General features: G+C 50.9%; 1 protein-coding gene across 1 annotated transcript in view; it reads left to right on the top strand.

Moving 5' to 3' along the window:
- The window catches only part of CAPN13 (calpain 13), a 77835-nt gene that overhangs the window by 41340 nt on the left and 15973 nt on the right, over positions 1 to 20522 (top strand). The window contains exons 8-17 of the mRNA XM_059407615.1: positions 1210 to 1295; positions 4893 to 4967; positions 6162 to 6307; positions 7962 to 8101; positions 11789 to 11800; positions 13973 to 14172; positions 15191 to 15227; positions 15588 to 15644; positions 18931 to 18988; positions 19093 to 19151. Coding sequence (XP_059263598.1) covers positions 1210 to 1295; positions 4893 to 4967; positions 6162 to 6307; positions 7962 to 8101; positions 11789 to 11800; positions 13973 to 14172; positions 15191 to 15227; positions 15588 to 15644; positions 18931 to 18988; positions 19093 to 19151 — 870 coding nt within the window. The remainder of the gene's footprint in view (positions 1 to 1209; positions 1296 to 4892; positions 4968 to 6161; positions 6308 to 7961; positions 8102 to 11788; positions 11801 to 13972; positions 14173 to 15190; positions 15228 to 15587; positions 15645 to 18930; positions 18989 to 19092; positions 19152 to 20522) is intronic.

Below are 20522 nucleotides of genomic sequence, written 5' to 3'. Positions count from 1 at the left end.
GTCAGGGTTGTGGCCACACCCGAGAGTGGTCTGGGCCCTGGAGAAGCTGTAACCTTTATCTTCTCCCATCTCCAATTTCAGAGCCTGGCATGGGATGAGAACTCTTCTTCTGCCACTTACACTGTGGCCTTGGGAAGGTTGCTTAACCTCTCTGGTGCTCAGTTTCCTCCTGTGCAAGTCAAGGGTTCTATAAACATCCACTGGCAGTTTGAAGGACAGAAGGTGCTCCGGCGACGCTGGGCTCCGAGCCCCACCTCCATATGCAGGGTACTCCTCCATGTGGTGAGACTGCCCTCGGGGCTGTCTCTGCTGCCTCTGGCCTGGAACCACGGAGCAAGTAGGCCCCTTCCCTGGCCCCTGTAAGGACTTGGCCTCCACAGATGACCTCAGCACCCGTCAGCATCCAGCTATAATACACAACCATGCTTTAATTCCTCTCACCAGGCTGAGGGCTCCTGGATCTGGGAATGTGGGTTCAAAGGATTGAGTTCATTTTGTTGTAACTTATCAACGGTCCTGGACTTTGGCCTCCTGGTCTGAAGGAGCCAGCCTCCATATCGGGGGACCGGTGCTGATGGTGCCTGGAGAAGGAAGGAAAGTTCAGGTCATCAAGATGCCTGCCTGCCAATAGTGGCAGGGTGACAGGGGGCCTGGGGCAGTGCCATGGTGCAGGTGTGGGAGGGCTAACCTCGGCTGTCTTGAATCAGCCTCCTCCATATCCTTGCTCAGGACCACGCAGTAGGAGACCCCGGCACAGCTCCCAGTGCGCCGTGGGCAGGAGAGCAGCTGCATCTGTGGAACAGAGATGCTGGTGGGGGGGGGCGGGAAACAAAGCCTGCAGGAGGTTGGGGACCCATCAAGGTCTCCCCTCTGCAGCCTGCAGCAACGTCCTGTGCTATGCATCTGCTATTACATTTCAGCCCACCCACGTTCCAGGAGGTCTTGTCCGGAATGATGAAGCTGTGTCTGCCCTTCGAGGTGCTGAGCAGAAGGAGGGGCCGTTTTCTCCTCCCTCATTCCAACTCTGTGCTGGCAGCACAGAGACATTGATTTTTTTTTTTTTTCCTTTCAATTTTTTTTCTGGCTGCAGCCAAATGAGGTCAGAAGTTAAATTAGTCCTTGGAGGTAAAAAGCAGCTGCATTCATATCCCCTCTTTCTGCTGACTTTTGCTGGAGAACATTGACAGTTTCTTTTTCTGTTCTTTGCAGATTCAGACCTGGAGGAGCTGGGAAGATCTTATCCGCCTGTGGAACCCCTGGGGCCACACTGAATGGAGAGGATGCTGGAGTGATGAGTATGGCTTCCGAAAACCTCTCTCCAGCCTTCCCGAGGGCCTGGTGTGCCGAGAGCCCCTGCCCCAGGAGGGCGGTCTCTGTCTCACCTGTTGCAGATCTCACTGTCCATTTCATACCTATGTGTGGCTGTCAGTCCACCTCCCATTCCCATGATGCCATTCACCAGGCATCTATTAGATCCCTACTGTGGGCTCCCTGCACTAAGTATACTGTGTTAGGGGTGTTGTGGGATATGTACAGATGACGAGACCGGGTGTCTAGCCCCCAGAAGGTTACAGTTTAACCACTGTGAACCTACTTACCCAGAATTACTTGTTTTTGTAAAGCATTGGGGAAGGAGTAGATCATATGTTAAGTCCTATTTGGCAGAGAGAGATGGAGAGAAGGAGACTCATCCCATAAGGGATCCCATGGGATTTTTATCCTGATGACACCATCAGGAAAAGACTTCATTCTCGGGGGAGTTGGGGAACTGAGGCAAATTTCTGGCCACCTGGGTTGTCCGTCCTCCCTACTGATCTGGACTCTGATGTATAACCCGTGTCTGGACTCACACCTTGCTCGCGTAGGAGGAGTGAATGGAGCTGAGTGAGTGTCAGAGGCCCCTTGGCCATGTGCCACACGGCTGCGCTCTGCCCCAGCTGGCGAGTGGGGACACAGCTGTGTGATCAGTGGTTCCCTGGAGCCAGGCTAACATTTCCCAGCTGCCAAGAAGACTGATCCCTGGTCCCCATCCTTTGCTAAGGATGAGATGGCTATCCCTAGAGGGCCAGCTGGGGACAGGTTACCTGCTCCTCGGGCAGCCAGCAGAGCAGGTAGAGGCAATGGTGGAAAGAGAATAAAACTTGAAAAGAAATGCTGAGCATTCAGAGAGGTGAGCGACACCCAACAGCAGTGAAGGTCAATACAGGGAGAAGCAAGTTCTGGAAGACAAATGCAGAGTTGGCCAGCGTCCCTGCCCTACTTTCAGGCTGCCCAGAAGCTGACCTGATGCCACAAGTCAGGCTATGGCAGGGTCCAATCTGATCGTCTTTGAGCCCCAACAGCTGGCGTGTGCCTGCTCAACGTGGACACTCGTCAAATGGAACATGAACATACATTGAAGCTGGGGGTAGAAAGGGGGAGCGGGCAGAAGAGGGGGGGCAAGCAACATGAATTCATAGAATGAACCTGGTGGGACCTCAGATGCCCCCTGGAGAACAGAGCAGCTGAACCCTTCCCCAGAAGGGGAATGAAATTACAACACCATGAACCATGAACAGTGTTGCATTTTCACTCACTGTTCCCCCTTCTCCTTTTATCTTGCCTCTATGCCTCCTTCCTTCCTTTGCCTCTTCCAAAGCAAATCTTAGCAACTTCTGGCCTTTGCCGGTTCTCTTTCTCAGTCACCACCCCAAGCTGCCAGTATGGCCCAGGGGGCGATGTGATTAACAGAATCCCTGACTCAGGGCTGGTTGCTGGGGTTGGAGACTGGAAGAGTGAATGTCAATGACACGTTTGCCTGGGGCGGGAGATGAGGCCACAGATTCAGCCTTGCCTCCTGTGTTAAATGTCTCATGACTGGTGAAGGCAGCAGGGCACCAGGCTGACATGTTCAGGGCAAGCTTCACAGGTAGAATCGAACTTGAGTTCAAGCAGGAAAAAGAAAAGTATCACCGGGTGGGTGGGGATGTACAGACCACTGCGCTGAGCCAGGAAGGCTTATGGTGTGTTCAGGGCCAACAGAGGAACCCAGGAGAGAAGTGCTGGGAGCTGGGACCAGAGAGCCCAATGGCAGCTTGGAAAGTTGGGTTTCTACCCCATGGGCACGGGATTTCTGAAGGCCCTTCAAGAGGGCGAGACCCATGCAGAGCAGGGAATGGGGAAGCGGGCCAGGCCATGCTAGCTCTGAGGGTCACATACCTGGCTGTGCTTGGGTTCACCAGGTCCCCCCAGAAGCGGAGCCATTAGAAAGTGACAGGTGATCAGATGATCACCGTCTCCCTGCTTTCCAAGGAATGGAGAGGGATGGAGAGAGCCGGCTGGTCTAATCTCAGCCATAATTGAAATTTCAGACGCACACACTTAAAGGCAAACTTGCATGAATCAATGGCATATTGATTTACACTACATTTATTTTCCCTTACACACTGCAGAAAATGTAATTATCACTTAATTATAAAATTGCCATTTTACAATAACACATCTGACTGGCTCAGCCTACGGCCCAAAGCGTGGGTGGTGGTCCCTTCCTTGCTCTCCCGCCACAGAGCTGACCCAGGTCCTCCAAGAAAGACACAAGCCACTTCTAGAGAGAGATGGGTGACACATTGTGCCTCTGGGGGCTGTTGCTTATGAGCCTGTCTCTGTTATGGGGAGCAGGTTGAAGAAGGGACAGCTGCTCGCTTCTGCCTGTGAGGGTCAACTCCTCTACCCCACACCCTAGGACTAGCTTCTGGAATACATTACCCTAGTGAACTGGGCAACTTTCTTCATTAGGCACGCTGAGAACTATTGCATGCCTGAGTGTCAAGGCAGTGGGTTCACTCCTGTGATGACGTAATGGTGAGAGTGCATCGCTGAGCTCATGGAGCTCAGAGTCCGGGGAGGGATGGCAAGAAATAAAGAAGCACCAGAAACACGGGGTACCAAGTGCTGAGGCGGGAGTGGTATGGCTGGCATGTGCATTCAGAGGAAGGGCAAGGACTCTCAAGGTGGTTTGGGAGTCCCATGGGGGGACAAGCAGGGTTTCCAACAGAGATGGCTGTTAGGAGGAAAGATGAGTGACATCCTCAAGTTACAGGGTTGAAAGGAGGAAGAACATCCCAGGCAGAGGGAGCCTCACTGCGAAGGCCAGGGCAGACCAGGACAGGTATTTCCAAAGGGATGAAGATATTCATGTTCTGAGTGCGGAATTTCAGTGTGGGGTGTGTGTGGGGAAGTGGGGAGCTCCTCGGGGAAAGCTGGAGCGGGAGGCAGAGGCCAAGGTTCTGTTTGGGGAGCTTGAACTTCATCCTGAGAGGACAAGGGAACCCCTGATGTGTTTTAAGCGGGGAGATGTCAGAATCTGATTTCTGTTCTAGAAAGATCATTTGGAAGGCCTTGTGGAGATCAGATAGGGAAATGGGCAGGACTGCACGGTGGGAGACTAGTGGGAAGTCCAAAAAGGGGATGAGGGTTCGTAGCGGGAGGGATGGAAGTAAGCGGATGGCTTCAGGAGGGATTTCTAAGGTGGGATTGTCAATCACCATGGCTTGGCGGTTGCTTGCCTGTGGCGGGTTGAAGGGAGGAGTGGCTTCTCGCAGTCCCGCTCTGGCACTGGGAGAAGGCAGAGGGCAGTTTGGGATAGGCTGGTTTCCAGGTCAGTACGGGCTCTGATGGAGACGTGGCTTGGCCCATAGCATGTATCCATCTAACCCTCAGGAAAGAGAATCTGGCTGGAGACCATTTGGAAGCCACCAGCATATAGACAATGACAGATTCTGTCACTAAGTAGAATGACACCCTCCCCCTGCACCCCAAGAACTCGTGGAGGACAAGCCTCCTGCTGGGGCACGTTTTGCAGAGATGCAGTCCTTCAGGAGCTCTCAACCCTGTGTCTGTGTCTCCATACTCAGGTCTCTGGAATGGCAGAAAATCCCGGACCAACAAAGAAGACAGCTGCATGAGAATAAGGAAGATGGCGAGTTTTGGTATTTTTCTTTTAAGACTACATTTTAAAGCTTTCCCTATTGCCCACTCCCTCAATCCCTATCCCTTTTCCTAAACCTTGGTGGGAGTAGGGATTAGCTTTGCAGAGACCTAGGTAGAAGGAGACTATTTCTTTTTTTCCACCAAGACACACAAGCACTGGATGGGAAATTATTTGTGTGCTTTCTCTCTGTGTGAAAGGGATTTCATTTCTGAAATATTGGAACTTCCAGGAAATGTGAATGGTAAAGGGAATATTGGCCCCCAAGCTTTGAAAGCAATAGTTTCCCGGAAACCAGGATGCCTGATTATTACATCTGTGTGTTAGGACCCACAATGTTCCCCCTGGAGCTCCACAGTCTTCCAAAAGAGCAATTCGGTCTTAACCTCCCAGCCCTGACTCTAGAGCTCTGGGTGAGACATCTGTGTCCTCCCCCAGCAGCTATGGAGGACCGGATTTTAAAAAAAAAAAACACATTCTCAGCCATGTGCTCATATCTTAAAGGATAATAAGGACATTTCCCTGAGAGGTTACATTGGTTTATTTAGTAACATATTCAAATGGATTTAGCATGTGTGAAAAGGAGACTGGGTCTACAGAATCAAGAAGCAGAGAGACAAATGTAAATTAGAAAGGAAAAATATTGCCAATATCTCTACTTTGATCACCGTAGAAGGGGGGATTTTATTTTTTTTCCTATATTTTTGCCATTTTTAAAAATTTAAATTCAATTAGCCAATAAAGCACATCACTAGTTTCAGGTGTAGTGCCCAACAATTTGTCAGTTGCGGATAACGGATTGAGCGCTGGGTACCAATACAAGGTGGGATTTTAGATGTTGAGACCATTGTATTCTGATAAGGATCTCAACAATGAATTTGGTGGAGGGTCAGAGGAAACAGTAGTCTTCCTGGCACCACATGGGATGCAGAGCAGAGAGAGACGGCAGCCATCCTTCACAGCCATGAGAGGGACTTGCAGAACCCGGAATTTTATTCAGTGTTGTCCTCCCGACCATAGGAGGGAGAAGTATCCTTGACAGTGAGTGAGGCAGGCTGAGGCTCTGGTCTTTGGGTGGGACAGGGGTAAGTCCACAAATACTGGGACTGACAGACAAAGGTGGACTGGAGAGAAGGGCACCCCCCACCCTAGGGACAAAACCAGTAAAATGATGTTTATAATCTGCTTATAACAGGATGTCATGTCAAGATTTCCGAGACAACTTCTCCTGCCTACATATATGCAACCAATTTCCAGTCAGTCTAAACCAAGGAAACGTGCCTCATGAAAGATGGTCCCAGGTGATGTTCAAGAACAGTGCAACTCCAGGAAATACCACAGGTAGTTATGGTGTTGGCAATTCTTCTGACAGATGGAAGCAGTCAGCCCTAGCCTTGCCTTGGCTTCAAGTCTCAGTGGCCTTTGATTCTAGACCATCAGCCTGAATTTGAGAGAAATCCTCCAGTCTAAAGGGACAGTAGCTGTTCTCCAAGGCAAACAGTTGCTGGTGGGCTGAGTGGGAGAATCTCACGTGGGCCTCCGCTTCCCTGTCATGCTCTCCCACCATCCTACTCACCGACACCAGCCTCCCAGGAGGGGGACAGGCTCACTGCTCTTCAGTAATTACCTAGGACTGGGGAGCTATGGAAAGAACACTAGACAAAAGTCAGGGCTTGGGTTAAACCATCACTTTACCCCATAAAGCACCATCCAGACATAAGAGAATGTTCCTGCTCCATGTTGGTGGGTGTATCCTGCTGCCGCACCCTGAGATCCCAGAGGTGGGCACCTCAGAGCCTGGACTTGGGTTCCCCTGAGATGAATTTTGTTGAGTGTGACCTTGGGAGGGTCACATGTTCTCCCCACACCTCCTGCTCCCCATTTGCCACACAGATGAATGAACTAGCTCCCTGTGAACGTGAACCTGAGTATTCTTACACATCCTTGAGAGGGGAAGCTATGCAAACAAGTTTGTGTGTGTGTGTGTGTGTGTGTGTGTGTGTGTGTGAGAGAGAGAGAGAGAGAGAGAGTATGCATGTGTTTGCACCTAGACATGACCATCCCTCTTCTTGGCACCTGCCTGTTGAGAATGGCTTGCTTGAATGACCCCCAGGTGTCCCTCTTTTCAACTCCAGGATCTTCGCCCTGTTGGTCAGAGAACCTTGGCACCAGGAGGCCATGGGTGGACTCTAAGGAACTTCCCAGTCACACTTGGGCAATTGACTGACCTTCCAGATCTTCAACTGACTGTGGGGCCAAAGTTCCCTTCCCTGGATATAGCACATATCAATGAACTACGAATGATACACTGGGGCTATTCTTAGATATTCTTTGCATGGAAAAGAGGGAAGGGAGCCAGCAAGCAAATACCCACTGGGCACTGCTAGGTACCCTTGAATGCATCATCTTGTTCAACCCTCACAAGGAGGAGCCTCTGTGCTTCCCCATTCCCCTCTCAGAGCTTTCCAACCTGTGATGCTCCTGATATGCATTTATTCCTCTCTATCTTGACTTGTCTTCATTCCTCCATGTATTTGAATCTACCTTAATAAGTCACCTTACTTCTGTCTCTTACTCTGGCTCTGATGAGCACACCTGGGTAGTAGAGTACCGTGAGTGGCCATCCCTCTGCCTGTTTGTTTCTGTCTTCATTAGTGCTGGGGGATTAGCATTTCGGGGATCTGATGGTTATCACCAATGCACAAGCTCATACATACCTGAGAATTCTAACATTCCACTTATGACAAAAATAGCCCTCAACTTTACAGTTAAGGAAATATTTTCACCAAGTGGGGAACATACTTCCCCTCCTTGCTGAGCGTGAAGAAGCTTGTGCAACAACTGGTAACTGTGGGTATTTGGGCTCCAAATCCGGATTTCCTGATGATTTGGTTCAGATTTTCTGAACCAGCATGGCCCTGGCCTAGTAATGGCCCTGGTCTAGGAGTCTTAAAGAAGCCAAACTGAGCTCCAGTGACAGCTCTTTCTCATGCAGAAGGACTTTCGAGGGACACGCAGTCCATCTTCTCTGTGCCAGAGGGCATGGAAAGCCACAATGCCATCATGTCCATCAACATCATCCAGCAAAATTTAAAGGCAAAAGACAAATTTCCACTAAGCCTCAGTGTGTTCAAGGTAAGGCGGCCTGCATAAGGGCTTACCTTTTCAGACAGTTATGCATTCCTTGGGCAGAGAGAGCAGCTGACCAGTGTGGGGCATTTCACTGAACTATCTCAGAGATCAAACCCAAAGGGCCCTAGGGTTCACCTGGTTCAACTCTAAAATTACAGGAAAACGTGGGCCTAACAGGAGATCAGTCTTGACCAGGCTTACAGTGGGACACGCCTCCTTCCGCTGTCACTTAGCATTTTCTGGTATGCTGCACGCTCAGATACTTGTCAGCCAAAAAGTAGTCCGGTCCAAGACCAGCTGTTGTAACAATGCAGATTCCTGGGACCATCCCAAACCTTCTGAATCTGAACAGAGTCTGAAAATCCACCTTGTAACAAGTTCCCTGGGTGCTGTTTATGTGCAGGAAAGTTTGACAGTCATTTTGGGAGGAGTTTAAGCTAAAAAAACGAATCCTGGCTATAAAACCAGAAGGCATGTTTTTCTCTTGTATTTAAACCAAAATCCAGGCATTGCTTGGTGGTTGGCTTGCAAGCATTTGCTTGGCCATTCCTCCAAGGTCAGGTTTTCCTCCCCGCCTGGCCTCCCCTCCCCCCGTGCCACTCCCAACAAGCTTCACAGTTCCTGGGGGACCATCCTTCCACCCACAAGTCTTCACACACATCCCTGCAAGGAGCTCATCAGGGAGTTTGATTTATAAAATATTACTTAAAAGTGTTGCAAAAGAAAATCTGATACCTCTGCTCCCACTTCCTTTACCAGTTAATTTAATGCATCCCAAAGATAAAGTGAATGGTTCTTAAATCATATAGTCCGCACCCTTTCTGGACTAAGGTAACTAAGGTCCCACAACCATCAGATGCTGGGGTTCCCTGTCTTTATGATGGGACTGAAGGAACTGAGGTTTAGCAAGTAGAGGGACAAGGTCTCAATTAATGGCAGAGCTGGGGATTGGGCACCAGCTGCCCCCAAGCCTTCAGTCAAACATAGCCATCACCTCTGTGGCTGGGGCTCTGAATTTAGCATCTCTGGGAATAATCTCCATTCCTGTTCACTGAGCTGAAGGCAACAATCAGAACCCCAGGTCAGCCCATGTGTGCTGGGCAGGGCTCCTGGGTGCTCTGCTCACGCTGGAGCAGTCTTGAGTCCTGGCTGTAGTTCACGCCAGTGAGAAGGTTTCACAGTGATACCATGTTTCAGAGTTTGATGTGTGTTCACATTCATTGCCTCAAAAAACATTTTTATAGATGTGGAAGTCAAAGCTGAGAGAGAGTAAGCAACCCCGCCCAAGATACAGTGAGGAGGTGATGGGAAAGTACTTGATACCGGAACTCCTGGTCCCAGGTTCCGGCCTCTCAGTGGGGCTCAGACGCTTGCTATTCTCATGATGCTCACAGCTTGAAGGAAAACAATGATTCCAGCTCTCGAAGGAGTAGAGCTCTTTGGGTTCTCTTCTAACCATGCTTCTACTTCCCAGTTTCATGAAATGAATGGGAAAGAAATGGTTGGGGTTTGGCACAGTACTTGGTGTCTAAAACCTGCTAAGGCCACCAAAGAATACTGAAAGATGCAGCAGTGGATGGTTGTCATTGTCCTCACCACCGGGCACCTGAACACTCTTCCACCTGATGGAGGGCAGGGCCTCATTTCCCACCACAGCAACCAAAGAGGCCAAATATTTTCTCTCCCCAGACCCTGAATGCAAAGGGGTAGATATGCGAGCCAGGCTTGTCCAATTAGGTATTCCTCTCATGCCCACCTCCCCCATCCCCAGAATCTTGGTCATTCTGGGTTTGGACTCTTGAGGTGGGACCAGCCAAAGGATTATCCATAGCAAATCTTGGGGCCCAGCAGCATCCATGCAGGGAGATTCTGGGCATAGCTGTCCACCCTGCTTCCCACCCGCTTTCCCAGCTGCATTCTCTAGACTTCTCATACATGACTTCTGCTCATCCCACCCTGGTTGGTTTCCTTTGCTTCCAGCCAAGAATCCCAAGTGATTCAGGTGCATTCTGAGAGGACTCTCATTCTCAGAGTCTCTTCTGAGAAGAACAAAAGAAAGGGGAAGGAGAGGAATTGAGCCATCTGGTCTACCCAGCCAAAACGGAATAGTTCTCTCATGATGAGAGAGTAGCAGGAGAGGGTAGTCCTCTGCTCTCTCCTGATGAGGACCACTGCCCTCTTCTGATGAGAGACAGAAGCCCAGAGAGGGAAAGAGGGCTGCCTCAGTGCACAACTAGGGATGCTGGTCCCATTGCCATCTATGAGTCTGGTGCCCCAGAGCTGGGCATCACAACAGGCTTGTGTTAACTGATTTTCCTGAAATCTTTAGAGTTCAGGAACCTGGCACAATTGTAATCCTACCTATTTTTAAATGCTGCCAAGCCCATTTGTCTACTCTTCAGCCTGAGATGCATTTCTCAGCTGTGCTCTTTGCTAAAAAGGCACTCAGATCTGTGGTCTCCTCGGGCTCCCTGGAGGTCCCAGTGGAGCTTTCAGGATCCTGATTGAGTTAAACACAAAAGAACTGTCCAGACTATAGTAACTCAAGAGACACTTGGATTTCTTTCACAGTTGAGCTGAGAAACATGCTCTGTGCATGTCAGCCACCAGGCTCTCAGAAGTCTGCAGGGCTCCGCTGGTGTTTGTGGGTACATACTGCTTGTATGACCGCTATGTACAGCGCTCTGGTCCTGGCATGGTCCCGTGACTACCAACTCCTATGGGAGCACCATTCTTTCATCATAACAAACATGGGTAGTGTACCAATAGGTGGGGAAAAAAGACAAGGGTGGACAAGCCAATTCATCTTCACCCCAAACCTCCCCCCTCCAAGGCTGGAACTTTCCCCCTCCCTTCTGGCTCACTCTTCATCTCCAGAAAATTCTGCCAGGGCAAATCAAGCGGTTTGTGCACATGGTTGTTGGGGGGCTGGGGGGTAGGATCAGTAGGAGAAAAGAACCAAAACCCACACCAACAGTGGATGACAGCATTGGGCCGTGGGTCTTAGTCACCAAGGAAGCAAAGCAGCTTGCTTTCTTCCCACCTCCACTCATTACACTGCTGGGAATGTTTCCACATCCATAAAACGGGGTCCCAGGGTCTGCTTTCGGGGTTACAGGGAAGCACCTTACACGTGGCAAGGTGGCTTAAAAATGGGCCTGCATCTCCGTATTTCCTTCTGCCACAAGGAAAGACAGAATGTAGGTATTTCCCTACTCAGACGCACGCGTACGTTCCCTACAAACTCCGGGAGGCCTAGAACAAATTCCTGCCATGTTTTACAGGGGCGTGGTGGAATAAAAGAAGTTTCCTCGCCTTGGAGCTCCTGATGCTGGGAAACTGACATCTGATCTCGCATCTGTCTTACCCCCACCCTATGGACATCTCACTCTTCCCTTGATTTTATCGCTGTTGCTGTAAAGAGTAGCCGCACGTGACTGAGCCGACAAAGGGAGACTCTCCCCCTCCATTTCCTTCCCCCTTGAGCTCCCTACCGCCTACAACAGGTTAGGTGTTCTCTTCGCATCTCTGCACGAGGAATGAGTAATGCTCCCATTCCATGGGGTGTGCAGGGAACAGGCTGACTGTAGGAAGAAGGAATGCAGGGCCCAGAGCCGGAAAGCTGGAATCTGCTTACCTTTGTGTTTTGGTTTAGGCTCCTGAACCTGCCTTTCTTTTTCTTGCCTGCAGGTCGACCCCCAGGTATGACTCAGCGCCTTCTCGCGCCTGTGTTCTTGTGTGTTGGTAAACCTCCACGCCCCTTCCGACATCCGTATCTTCAGCACATTTCTTGTTATTCCGTGGCTGCAAATTTAGTCTTGGTCTGTCTGTAACCGATACAGACTTAGACTCTCCAAACAGATCAACCATGAGGGACATATTTTTGCTGTCCTGGTCGAAAAGTTGGCCCTCTCAAGCTGTTCTTTGGTTTGAAATCTAAGAGGGGCTGCAACCAAGAAACCATCTTCAAGAATTTGGCCTCTGATAGATAAGACCGATGTAGGCAGTTCCTTCCTCTCTAAGAAACAGAGCTAATGGCATCTTGGGGGGACGTGAGCCTCCTATTCCTGGTGAGCCCCCGAATCCACCACAAATAGGGTGAGTCCTCTGCAACTGTACCTGCAGGCCATAGCTAGCTTCTCTTACAACCAAATTGCCACCTCTCCTGAACTGGTATTCTCCACATTGGTACAGGGTGATTTAGGAGTAAGGATGAAGGACAGATGTAGCTCCAGGAACACAGACCAGTTAAATGGATGCGGGCTCTGCCGGGCTATGGCTGCCAGGTGAAGTGTGTGTGCCTGGGGACCAAGGATGTAGCCATAGCCAACAGGTGGTACCCATAGCATGCTTCTGATCCAGGGAAGTTCCTCTAGACCTTTCCAGGGGTGCCCCAACAGGTAGACAGAGGCCAGGACAGGGGTTCTCTAAGCAGGAATTCAGAAGCCCAGGAAGAAACTGGGTAGCAAGGCAGCCACTGACACCGGTGGCCCTGCCACAGAGCTGGGTTCAGGATCTGATCTTTACTTCCAGCAGCCGGGTCATGGGAATAGAACTTCTGGAAGGGCTTCGAGGGAGGCGCCCGGGTTCAAGGAACAAATCTCCAGAGCTAGAGGAAGGAGTGGGGATTTGACCCAGGAAAAGGCACAAGCCCCATCCCTAGAACTACAGGGTCAAGTCAGTGTGCAAATAGGAATGCAGTAATTGGATGCTGGGTCTCTGTGCGCTAGACCAAGAGCCTCCCGTCGTGCCACATACTCACACTTTTGCCTGCCACTGAGCAAGCCTGCTCTGGAGGATAGGGAGCCTGGACAAGGCTGCAGATGTCCAATGGAGAGAGGAGGGCAGGAGAGGAGGGAAGCAGGGGAAGTCTGGATTGTAGGAGGCCCACACTCTTCTGCACATAGTGCCTCCCCACGTGCACATGCATGTGCTTACACACACACATACCCAGAGCCACAGGACAGTGCCGGCTTTCTGGAGAAGAATCATTCCCATCATTGCTTTTGCCAGAAGGGCTCACACAACTCAGACTCCAAACCTGCTGGGGCCACTGTTGGCATCAGCAAAATCACCTTGGAGGCTGCACCCAGCCCTTGCTGCCTACGTGGGACAGTGACGGGTCTCCTGTCTCATCTTGTAGACCAGCCCAGCTCCCACCCCCTGAAAAGAAACTCCCCCTTTCTCCCTGTTGCTCCCCAAGGCAGAGCTCACAAATAATCATTTCACGCTGCGTAACCTCTCTAAATGGAATCCCCGCGCTCGATTGTATTGGGGAAAATTTATTTAGTAAGGGGTTTTATTATGTAATATGTATGTGACATCTGGTAATGGGAACTGCATTATATTTATTGTTTTGTCTCTAAGAAAATATTGAAAGAAAAGGAAAATGATCAGAGCCTATTATTCTCCAACGAGAAGGAATTCCAGGGCTCTGCTGGGAAGACGAAATGGAGAGAAAGGAAGAGTCCAGCTCTGCAGAGCTACATAGTCCAAAGGGTCCTATAGAAGGTTCTGGAGAGAAGGGATGTCAGGGGTTCCCGAAGTAATTCAGTTTTGGGACAATTTCCTTGGATTCCACGGAAGTCTTTATAAGCAGAGAGAGAAACCCCAAACCCAGGATTCTGTGAGATTTAATGAGATAAAACCATGTACCATATTTTTTCTGCATTCATTGTGGTGTTAACATCTATATTAAATACTAGTCTGAGTTTTGTGGCATTCCAAAAACCCAGGTAAGCAGTGTCTCCCTTTTCAGGGCCTGTAATGCAGTTTTGGTGAATGGAGAGAGGTCTGGAAGGTGTTGGGTCTCTTTTGGGGTCTGGGTCCATACAACCCATGGGGCTTTCTAACCATCTTCATGTTTTCCTCCAGTTCCAGCACTACCAGAAGTTGCCACCCACCTTCTTTTCTAAATTCAGAAATGCTATCGAGGGCATAAGTTCCAAAAACAGGGGCAGCCTCACTAAGCGCTACAGTCTGAGCCCTGGGACCTACGTGGCGGTCACTTCTGCCCACAGTGAAACCGTTGAGTTTTTGCTCCGAATCTTCCTGAAAATGCCAGATGGTAACAGGTACAGAAACTCTGGGCTTCTAAATGTTTGGTTTCGCTTAATTTTATAAAAACCCATGGCATCATCTTGGGAAGCAGGTACTGTGTCAGCAGGAGACATGGCACGGGCCTCGTTTGCAAGACGCTCACCGCGAAGGGTGGCGAGAAAGTGTGACCCAACAAGGAGACCATGAACAGGATGGGGCCATTGCTCAGCCAAAGTACAGAGTTACATGGGAGGACAGAGGAGAGGGACCCACCTCAGGCAAGAGGGATTGAGGAACGTCTCTTGGAGACAATGGCATTTGAGCTAGTCCCTGATAGAAAATGTATTCTGATGTTTAAAGGAAAAGGTAGTGCAGGTAGAAGAAAAAAAGCATGAGCAGAAGCAGGGACGGGGGTGAGCCTGTTGAACCTGTTGAAGTATAGGCAACATCAGCCACATGCGCAGGAAGGTTGTCCGTGGCGGTCATGGCAGTTGTCTGAAATGTGACCAGAGCGGGGGCGGGGTGCATCCAGGAGACAGTGAAATATGGGCCTGAAAGACAGAGTCCAGTGGTGGAGAGTCTTTAGTGCTAAGTCAGTGGTCAAGACTGTACACATCCTGCTGGGCACCTTAGTCCCTGTTGGTCATGAGGCAGACATCTCTGCAGTCACGGCCATCTTTTCAGCTGAGCAGGGATGGTGCCTCAGTCCAGTCTGCCAGATAGCCACTGCTCCACTGAAGTTGGAACATAAGACCAAGCTTATCTGCTGTCTCGGCAGTGGGGGTTACTGTCCGTGTGTATCCGGTTGTCCAAAGAACCATTTGCTAAACGGTTTGCAGACCTGATGATGGCTGGTCAAAAGACTGGTCACGTGGTGATGGTGCTGAGCTGTCTGCTGTCATGGCTGCCCCCTTCACATCCCTCTGTGCTGAGGGCCCTTCCCTCAGATCCTTGGTGTAAATGTCCAATGCCACCCTAGGTTGTCTTCCACTGCAGTCTTCCTTTAAATAGTGAGTCATTCATCCTTGTCCCACTGTTTCCCTGCTTTTCTAGGAACCTGGACAGCAATTTCAACCTTATGGCACTAAAGGTGGGTATGTGAAGGTTTGGCTAGAAGGCTTCATTGGCTGCATCCTATCTCCAAGAACTTCTGTCTCCTTCTTACCTCACTGACCGATGAAAACAGACACACCATAATGAGCTAATGAGGCTCCAAGGGGCGGGGCAGAGTGGAAAAGACTGAGCCTCCAAGGTCGAGCTGGAAACTTCTTTCCACAGTCATCTTCTTTCCACAAGTTTTGGTGTTCTCATTCCCCTACAAGTTTTATCTGATTGCTGGAGGAAGCCTCTGTCTCACATCCAGGTGTGGGGAATGGCTCTCGTGCTTTCGTTGCCCTAGACAGCTTCTTTCCCCACAAATTTGATATTGACTATTTTTCCTTTGATCCAGGCGAGTCTTCCGAAACATAGCTCCCAGGAAAGCATCTTCCACAAATACGCTCAACAGGTACAGTACCTAGCACGGGGACAAGTGATGGAGGGACCCCGGGCCCTTATCAGGATACAGAGAAGAAAAGTCACTTGGTGGTTCATTTTATCAGCCTCTCTCCCTGAATGTCTCCAGAACTGATCTGGCTTCCAAACACTGGAGAGAAGTGGCACCGTAGCTGGGTGACATCGGGGCTGGAAAGCAGACCTTGGTGAGGGTGGGGCTCATGCTGGGGGTGGTGGTATTTTGAAATCTTTAAACAAGTAATTGTCAATACCCCCCGAAATCTTTCCTTCTGCTCTGCCACCTTCCTTGGCATCATTCCTCCCAGGAGCCGGCCAGCTCCAGAAAGCACCAACGGTGCTTTTCCTGCCAAGCCACCTATGTGCACAGAGGATTTTCTTAATGGTTTAATAAACCGTTATAAAGAACTCCTTGACGTGCCAGGATAAAAACAGCTGGCCAAGGGCTCTGCACGATGGGCCTTTTGCCATTAATAGTCATGTTGGTTTGGGAAGAGCAAAGTGATAGATAGATGTGGCCATGTGTATGCTGCCAATCTTGTGCCAGGCAGAGGCCAAGGACAGGAAGGATGCCAGTCATTCAGAGGGCTAATGGGGTAACTAGGAGGCAGCTTAAAAGAGAATTATTCAGGAAGCCTGAGCCCAGAGGGAAAAACAAGGAGAAATGAAGAATGTGCCTGTCGTGAGGGGAATATGTTTCAAGGAACCGCTCAATATGGACCTCCTTGACATCAATATGGGGCCCAGGATTCAGGTCCACATCTGGGCTGATTCAGAAGACACTTCACTTGATGCAAGACAAGGTCTGCCCAGATGATCATCCCCAGTCTGGAGCTCCCAAAGCCGGGATGGCATCATATGCACTCCTTGTCCCCAATATCTGTCATTGTCCTTGGCCCGGAGAAGGTGCTCAGTCAGTCTGCGTTGAATTAAGACAGATTAGCTTCCCCAGAGCAGATGTCCAAACTAAGTTTACTGCCCAAGGCAATCAGCAGGACCTAATTAGGATACCTGAGACCAGGCTTCCTTCAGGGGCAGATGGCAAAGTCCTTGGCATGTTTCAGGCACCTGCACATCTGAAATAAATAATATAATTTGTCATATGACAAATGGTACAGATTCCCTCTAATCAGGGTTTTTCTGAACAACCACCAAATGTCTCCTCATAGAGGGCAACTGGTAGCCCAGATGGGGCCTTTGTAGGAATTAAAATAAAAGTCACAGGCAGCTTTGCGCCAAGGTGCACAGCTCAGAATGAATTGGAATAGACTGGACCACACCCCCTTTTCACCCCCTGGCTGAGCACCCTTGAACAGGGCCCAGCTGGCATCATTCTGCACAATCTGTGAACTACCCTCAGAGGTTGTATCCTCAAAGGAAGGAAAGTTGAAAGCAAATGCTGCTGTATGCACCCACTCAGTCCTGTCTCCCGATCTCTTGTATCTGTTTAGCCTTAAGGGAATGTGATGAGGTGCTACCACTGCCATCAGTTACCTTCATCAGCCATGACAGTGGTGACGGTCCTATAACCCAGGGTCTGCCTGGGAGAAAGGAAGGACATGTTCAGCCTGTGAGCTGAATCATGCCCGTCTATCCATTTTTCCAAATGGCAAACGTACCAAATACCTAGGACGTTCCCAGTTCCATGCTAAGCTTTGGGAACACAAAGCGTCAGTCCTCAGGGATCTTATGTTGACGTGGTGGAGAGAGATGTGCAATTCTTTGGATAGTTGCTTAAGGCAGTCTTCATCTCCATTCCTATCCTCATCTCCTGGACATTTTGGTCCAGGTCAGGGAGTGTCCTAGGATGGAGAGACATGCAGAAGGAAGGAGACATGGTCCATGTCCCAAAGCTACTTGTATTCTAGGAGGTGACTCCACATAAGTCAGAGTTCCTTGCCAGCTGCTCTGCAGGTTGGGTGCCATGATTCTTTTGAGGAAAAAACTCTGTCAATAGTGGACACACAATGCTGGCTTTCCTGACATACTCCAGCCAGTTAGAGGGATGACCTGAGGCCAATTTCAAACACTGGCCACATGTTCTTCTCAGGGACGTTCCAAGGGGTCTTCCCCAGAGGACAGGCTGAGGGACTGCTTTTGCTTTCAGTGAGGTGGTGAGGCCAAGCCTGGGGACAGTGTGTCTGTGGGTCTATGCGATGTGTGTTCTTGGAAGAACCCAACAAGACCCCTTCTTCCACCTGACCCAGCCCCGCTCTGCTAAGCCACCTGCTGAGGGACCTCACTCTGGCTCCTTCTCCCATGGGGAGCCCTCCCGGAGTGCGGATGGCACATCGCCCCTTCAGCTCTCACCAACCTGTGTGGGAGAAACGGCTGCGCGCCGCGCACTCGGCTTCTCTGTGGGATGGATCATCGTGGAAGGCGCTTCCCCACCAGACTGCTCAGTGTCCCCAGGAGAAAACTGAATGGAGTTTACAACTTCAGAAGATCAGTCTGGGAAAAGTGTCTCTCCCCTCAGCCTCCATTGCTTCCTCTTTCTTTCTTTCTTCCTTCCTTCCTTCCTTCCTTTCTTTCTTTTTTAAGATTTTATTTATTTATTTGACAGAGATCACAAGGAGGCAGAGAGGCAGGTAGGCAGAGAGAAAGAGGAGGAAGCAGGCTCCTTATCGAGCAGAAAGCCTGATGCAGGGCTCGATCCCAGAACCCTGGGGTCATGACCTGAGCTGAAGGCAGAGGCTTTAACCCACTGAGCCACCCAGGCGCCCCTACTTCCTGTTTCTAATCCAAGGAGACCCTTGTCTTTCTCTTTGCCTCAGTGGCTAGGAAGGCTCATGAGAAGTAATGTTCTCAGAGCAGCTCCTTTGCACCAAGATTCCTGGCACTTTCATCTCCTCCACGCATGCACGTACGCACATGCCCGTGCTCACACTCACACACGGAGGAGTCCTATTTTCTCTCCATCCCTTTCTGGAAGCAAATGGGAAAACACGCCTATGGGGCTGAGTGGACTCCTTCAAAACCCTTGTCCTGAGGTGTTCCCAAGTGCCAGGTGTGGTGGGGGGGGAGGCAACTGCTGCTTTCAGTCCAATAACGAAGGAAGAGAGAAAGGCGAGGCGACCCACAGGTGGTGTCGAATGTCAGGGGCAATGAGCACTGCAGACATTCATGACCCAGAGCAACTGGGAAAGGCTTCATGGCAGGCTTGATGGGCACAGGGTGGGAACTGAGGGCTTGGAAGTCTGAGCGCTTCTCTAGCGTAAGGCAGTGTGCCGCTCGGCTCCTGGGCACTGAGGGGGCTTGTCTTCCTCTCTCGTTTGGATCAGGAACTGAACCTGGATGCCGACCAGCTTCAGAACCTTCTCAACCAGGAGCTCCTGACAGGTAAGGTCAGACCCCACCAGCCCACTGTCCCCACCCTCCTCCCATTGCTGAACCAGTCCAGTGTCACCCCCGCCCCCAACATGTCCATCCTTCCTGTTCCCCAGGAACTCCGGGGCACACGTTCTCTCTGGATGAGTGCCGGAGCATCGTGGCTCTGATGGACGTATCCTTTGCTGTGCCCCCTCCCCTGTTCTGGCAGCTCTAAGGGTCCCTCTGCTCTTTGGGCTGCCCTGGGGGGGTCTCATTAGGACATTAGGAATGCTTTCGCTTTGCAGTGTTTTCTTTTCTTCAGTTCTAAGGGCTTGGCTGGCAGAAGAGCCTGGGTTCCTGCCGATTCTATGCTAACTCACTGCCTCTCCCAATCACAGCAATGGTGTCAATGGTTAGCACTTATCAAGCATCGTGGCATGCCAAGGCTAGATCCATCACACGGGGAGAGAGAGAGGAGTTTGGAGAGCCTAGGCAGCCTGTTTAGTAATCCCACAGCCTGCCTGAAGTTGTGCCTGGTTTTGAAGAGTTTACAGCCCCCCAATCTGTGTTCTAACCTCATTCCGCAGGGCCTCCCGGCAGCACTAGTGGGGCCGATTTCCTCCCACCCCTCCCCTTACCCTGGGGGAGTCTTCCTAAAATCCCTTGTTCAATGAGCCCCAATTCAGTAAAGAGAACAACCCCCAGAACTTGGAGAAAACACCTTGGTCTATACAGTACCCCGTTAGCGCTGCCATGCCACGGCTACAGTCACAGCTGTCCGTGGGCACCAGCAGCTGGGCTGGGGATCAAACCCAGGGCTCCCGACTCCGGTCCCGATGGCCACCTCCCAGGAGCCATTTGTCCCCTGGCCGCCCCCGAGAGCCTGGCTCCCAGCTGCACCCTGGGACCTTCCCTTCAGTGGACCTACTCGGCCTCCCCGGAGTGAGACGGATCCCGGCTCCTTCACTCTTAACAAGACCCGATCGGGAATGAGGGGCCGCCGTTGTTGAACAAGAGCCCTTCTTGCTGAAATCCTAAATCAAGCCCTGTGTCTGCTGGCCCTGGTCTGGGGTCACTGGAGACAATGCCTGTCCCCCACAAATGAAGCAGAAGGGTCCTGCGGTCCTGCACAGCCCAGGGCAGCTCACCCTGAGGGACATGGTATCTGCCAGAGCCCTGCAAAGCAGACAGGTCTGCTCTGCTCTCCCTCTGCCCACCCACTGCTCCCCTCCAGCAACTTAGAGAGAGATGCTTTTCCTGGCATTAGCTCTGTATAAACCCATCCTCCTGCTATGGGGTGACCAGGGTTGGCTCTAACGGGTTCCCTCCACTCATCTGCACCCTCGTGCTGCTTCGGGGGCTGCAGAGACCCCCGTATGCTCCTCCACATTGCCCCCTGCCTGGGGCCCCCTCCAGCCAGTGCAGGCTGTGTTCCGGGGTCTCTCTTCCCTTGGTGCACGTGATGCTGGCTCCTTTTCTCAGGGCTTCTTTCTCCTTCCAATTTGTCCTTTTCCTCTGCAAAATGAAGCTAAGCCGGGCCCCTGCAGACACAGAGAGGGCCCGC

This window comes from Mustela nigripes, chromosome 7, assembly GCF_022355385.1.
Source record: "Mustela nigripes isolate SB6536 chromosome 7, MUSNIG.SB6536, whole genome shotgun sequence".
Classification (NCBI taxonomy): domain Eukaryota; kingdom Metazoa; phylum Chordata; class Mammalia; order Carnivora; family Mustelidae; genus Mustela; species Mustela nigripes.
This window is presented reverse-complemented; position numbering and strand designations above follow the sequence as displayed.